Raw genomic sequence first — 4,880 nt, 5'->3', positions numbered from 1 at the left:
GCAGGGGTTGCGAGTCGTGATCTGTGGTGGAGGAGGCGACGAGCCGTGTTTTGTAGGTTTGCTCGCTCGAGCGCCTAACTTGGCAGGTTCCACTCGACAGCCATGACATCATCTCGAGTGAGATCTACGTGGCCGATATGCGAAAGCCAGCGACGGGAGTTTCCGAAGGGTTTTCAGCTGGGACAACCGTCTGCGCATTTCTCCATTGCCACCATATCGCTCCCAGTCCATTAGCTGCCACGAAATCGTAGCCATTGCGGAGACAAAATAACTACCGTTCTCGTCGCAGGTACGTTATCGCCCGCCCCTTTTCCTACTTCTTGCCACTACACTATGTGGACTTCGCCGTTCGAACTCATTTGACTAGTGTCCTGCCTCGGCTGAAGCTTCAACCTCATAGCTCAGTGTCCTAGATCATTGACGGCATGGAAAAAGAATTCGTCTTATTCCGAGTTGAGGAGTTCCGCGATATCCTCCTCCCCAAATCTGACGATCCCCGCTATGCTCACATCGAACAACACGAGCTGGTTGCGAATCCCTTTGGCGCACTTGGGGATGCAGATAACATGAAAGAGCTCGACGTCTCCAACGCTTTGGTCAGCTATGCCGTCTCCCTGCTGATGACACCCCTGACTGCTCACAGATTGACGCAATCGCCCAACACGACCTTGTCCCCGGTTGCAAGGCGTCACACTGTGAAGCCTGTCCGGATGCTGACAACATCGATGAGGACGATGTCATTGAGGAAGAGGCACAGAAGATCGACGCCGCGCTCTTCGATCAAGGTGTCACTACTTCGCGTGGGCGATCTCAATGGGCCAAGCAAGAGGTTCCCATCGAGTTCAAGCAACACGACCCGTTTGATGACACTACAACATGGATAGGGTCAAGCGCAAGCGAATTCGCAGCCAACTCATCCACAGTGCCGAGCTTATCTTCCGTGTCCAGCAGCGTCTCTTCCTCTTCATGATCGTCATCATGGGCCGCAAATACCGTATCCTCCGCTGGGACCGCTCCGGTGCGGTCGTATCCACTGCGGTAGACTACTTCGACAGCTGGCAGCTTCTCTGCGACGAAATGCTTGGCGCCGACCCAACTGCCGTTCGCCTCGATTCGCGGGATGCCCGATGGAAGCGCATGACGTCCACCGCCGCCGCCCATGCGAGAGACGTCGACTAGAAAAACCGCTTCCTCCGAGACGACGAGCTCAAAGAATCGTTCACGTTCCGCTACGTCCGCGATGCGTTCCGGCATACGCTCGTTGACAGGTATCCCTGCTTACCAAGTCGAGGTCCCCGACGGGGACAAGAAGCGGCTGTTCCTCATTTGTCGGCCTATATTCGTAGCGAAGGGCCTGACTGGTCGTGGAACACGCGGCTTCATCGCCCTCGAGTACGATACGGCCCGGAGCCGTCGCCCGGATCGCTTCGTTTTCCTGAAAGATGTATGGCGGATCAAGTACGACGGTTTACGTCCAGAGGGCGACATCCTCGCCGAACTGAACGGGGCGCACGTCGAGCACATCCCCACGCTGCTCTGCCGCGGTGACATTGGCGAATCGGTGCAGGAGACGATGACGCCCAAGTATTGGGAGCTCGAGAATTGCACCTCGTCTCCATTAGTCTACGTCTCACAGTGTGCCCCCTCTCGCCAGTTCCTTAGCCACCCTATTTCCCGCTTCTGGAAGCGACAAACCTCAGAGCACGGACAATGACGAGGAACCTTCAATCCCCTCTCCCACAGGTCTCCCCGATGTCTAGGGTGACGCTGACGTTGACAGCGGCGATGGACACCAAGGTGGCTGCCCTTTGAGACGACTCGTTAACTATCGCCACGTGTGTACGGGGTACGCCGGATCGAAGTGCACATGCTATTAATCGCATGTGCTGACGTGTTCCACCCCAGCTCATCAGGAGGCGTACAGGCTCGACATTATTCGTCACGACATCAGCGCCGGAAACTTGCTGCTCTACCTGAAGGTCGAGGACAGGGACGGCAGGCGTGTGCTCCGCTGGGTCGGACTGCTGACTGGTTGGGAGTTTTCGGAGAAGATCGATGAACCACGCCTGGGGCGCCAGGCAGAGAGACCGGTACGTCAACGTGCATTCTGGCTCTGTTATATCGATCTGATCTGTCTGGGGACGACAGGGCACTTGAGCATTCATGTCTTACGGGCTGTCGACTGATCCTGCGAAGGCCGTGGAATTGATCGACGACCTCGAAGCGTTCTTCTACGTCCTCCTCTACTATGCTGTCCGCTATCTGACACCAAACTGCTTGAGCGCGGCCGCCTGGATAGAGGGTATCTTTGATGGTTACAGGATCGTCGACGACGTGTACTACGTCGGCGAGGGAAAGGGAAGCGCGATCCGGACCGGAAAGCTCACGGTGATTACAGAACAGCTGACGTTCAAGGCGGATCCCATCAACTAGGTGGTTCACCAGCTGCTCTGTTCGTTCGCGGCGCACTACAAGGTCCTGGATTACGACAAGCGTCAGGGAAACATCTGCATCCACCCCATTCCCCCATTGCCCCCTCCACCACCAATGGATCATGTTACGGACGAAATCATCCTTCCCAAGGATAATAGGAACCCCCAGTTTCGGAAAGTATCCCGCCACGACAACATTCCGCCGACTAGAGAGGAGCGCGCCCTTGCGAAGAATGTCGCGGACTATAAGCCTTTTCTCGACATCCTGCAAGATGCTTTGTTCTCGCCGGCATGGGACTTAGAAGTTGATCGGCTCGAGGATCAGATTTCGTGGGAGGGGATGCCGTCGCGGCAGTCAGGGCCTTCCGTCGACGCTACGGGACCTGAGAGAAAGAAGAGGAGGATTGGCCCGGGTAGTCGCTCGTAATCGTCCACTCGCTGTTGCGCGGAGAGCTGCTGAACTACGCCGATGCCGACGCACGGGCTCCATGTATCGTTTTCACGCATCTCGACGGCGCGCTGGGATGTAGTATCACAAATTAGACAAGCTGACGAGCATCCGGCCTGAGCAAGGCTCGGAATAATATCACGTTTACCTGCATAAATCGTTCCCCGCTCAGGGAGAATACTCCGCGGCACTGGGACCCTTCCTGATAGAAACACTGGGAGTTAGTAGCTATATGCAAAATTTGTGTCTGTCGTGATAAGCATTCCGCGATAGGGAGCGTGTCTTGAACGGGCCCATAACGTACCAAAATGGTCCTTCATAGAGCCGGGATAGCTCAGCTGGGAGAGCAACAGACTGAAGTTCTGGAGGTCGCGTGTTCAATCCACGCTCCTGGCATTCACTTTTTGTTCCCCAACTCATGCCAAGTGGTCTTTCAATTTCTCGCTTCCATAACCTCGGGCCCAGGCATCTATATCCATCAGGTTGTGTGGAGTTGTCATACTACTCTCTGACCGTTACACATGCCCCAGAGGGCCAGCATTCACGGCATATGATACCAGTGCTCAAGAGGTCCAACAATCATTCACGTCTTCAAGTACATGTCACCTGGCCGTCTCTAGACCCGTACACCCCTTTGCACCGGTACTAATCGCAGGGATAACCAACTCATCAGTTCGCTAACTTCGCTTAGCATGAACCTGCGGAGTGCTCGGTGGTCAGGGCGCTAAATCAGAGCACAGCCGACCGTAGCGCTTCCGGATTTGGTAAGATAACTTGAACTTGAACGGCCAACACTGACTCCCTTTGTCACCATCGGGGCACAATCTCATTGTTATACAGCTTTGGTATTTGAATCTGAACTCAGATAACACGATCTTGATTTTCCCTCTGAGTCGCACAGACCCTAGTACCCCAACCACGCCGCTATAAAAGCTCGCCTCCTCAGGCTCTTCTCCGTGAGCCTCATCTCTTTCCTCTTCTTGACCATGACTCACCCCACACACATCCAATCAGATACGCCATTATCCAACGGCCATAGAGTACGCGACGCACACGCCCTCGGCGGAGAGCTTGGACGCGACAACCTACCTCAGTGTCGCGTGAGATTCGAACGCGACATGGCCCACGCAGCAGTCCTCGCCGAAAAGGAAGAGTTCTCCGATGCATTCTTCCCTCCACCAACCACATCTACGACTCCCTTCCTCCAGAAGCCGAGGATCAAGTCCAACCCATTTCTTAGTCTCGCAGACGCCGACAACATGAAAGAGGCGGAGGTTCGCGCAAAATTCGTGAGTGGTTACGATTTCCAATGGTGCCGTGGTTGCATGCTGAAGACGGTAATGCCATGACAGACACGGGCGATCAATAAGCACAATCTCATCCCCGGCTTCAAGGTCGCGGAATGCGGAGAGAGACCCGATGCTTGGGAGCCCGAAGATGCAGAGTACAAACTGAAGGTCGACGCCGCGGTCTATCTCGCCAAGGATGCTCCTACCGACAGTCGTCCTCACTGGGCCGACCAGATCATCCCTATCGAGTTCAAGCGCGACACTGTCGCGCTCGATCCATTCGACGACTCCAAGGAGAACATCAATACTTCCACCGACACGCGCAGGAAGGTTCGCGGGCAGATCATCTCATACGCCGAGTTCATCTTTGCCGTCCAGCAGCGCGTCGCTCTGTTCATGTTCGTCGTCATCGGCAAACAGATCCGCTTCGTCCGCTGGGATCGTTCCGGTGCGGTGGTTACACGTTCGTTGAACTACGTGGAGAACTGGAGGTTCCTCTGCGAGATCCTTTGGCGTATCTCCAACAGCTCCGTTTCCGATCTCGGTCTCGATCCTACCGCTACACGGTTGTATCCCGACGATGCCGACTACCAGCGCATGGATGCCGATGCCCTCCCCAACGACTCGGACGCAGACGACACTGAACGAGACCTCATGCCCGAGGAGCTAGCGGACGACAGCAAGTACGTGTTCAAGTATGTTCGGGAGATG

At 55.4% G+C, this 4,880-nt stretch overlaps 2 protein-coding genes and 1 non-coding gene across 3 annotated transcripts; all 3 read left to right on the top strand.

Annotated features, from left to right (window-relative positions):
* Window positions 1-886: 886 nt before the first annotated feature.
* On the top strand, window positions 887-2,859 carry DICSQDRAFT_181968 (uncharacterized protein; the record flags this gene model as incomplete). The annotated part of the gene is made up of 4 exons (XM_007367789.1): window positions 887-1,637; window positions 1,906-2,090; window positions 2,197-2,388; window positions 2,446-2,859. The coding sequence occupies exons 1-4, from the start codon at window positions 1,160-1,162 to the stop codon at window positions 2,857-2,859; spliced, it is 1,269 nt and encodes a 422-aa protein (XP_007367851.1). The 5' UTR covers window positions 887-1,159.
* Window positions 2,860-3,203: 344 nt separating this feature from the next.
* On the top strand, window positions 3,204-3,276 carry DICSQDRAFT_t129. Its single transcript has one exon. It is a non-coding gene; the product is annotated as a tRNA-Phe (tRNA).
* Window positions 3,277-3,998: 722 nt separating this feature from the next.
* On the top strand, window positions 3,999-4,868 carry DICSQDRAFT_172064 (uncharacterized protein; the record flags this gene model as incomplete). The annotated part of the gene is made up of 2 exons (XM_007367788.1): window positions 3,999-4,169; window positions 4,233-4,868. Coding segments are annotated over 2 exons (807 nt in total), but the record flags the coding sequence as incomplete, so codon positions are not given.
* Between the last annotated feature and the right edge of the window lie 12 nt (window positions 4,869-4,880).

The sequence above is a fragment of the Dichomitus squalens genome, assembly GCF_000275845.1.
Source record: "Dichomitus squalens LYAD-421 SS1 unplaced genomic scaffold DICSQscaffold_28, whole genome shotgun sequence".
In the NCBI taxonomy this organism is placed as follows: Eukaryota; Fungi; Basidiomycota; class Agaricomycetes; order Polyporales; family Polyporaceae; genus Dichomitus; species Dichomitus squalens.
The sequence above is the reverse complement of the archived record's forward strand: the minus strand, read 5'-3'. Positions and strand labels throughout refer to the sequence as shown.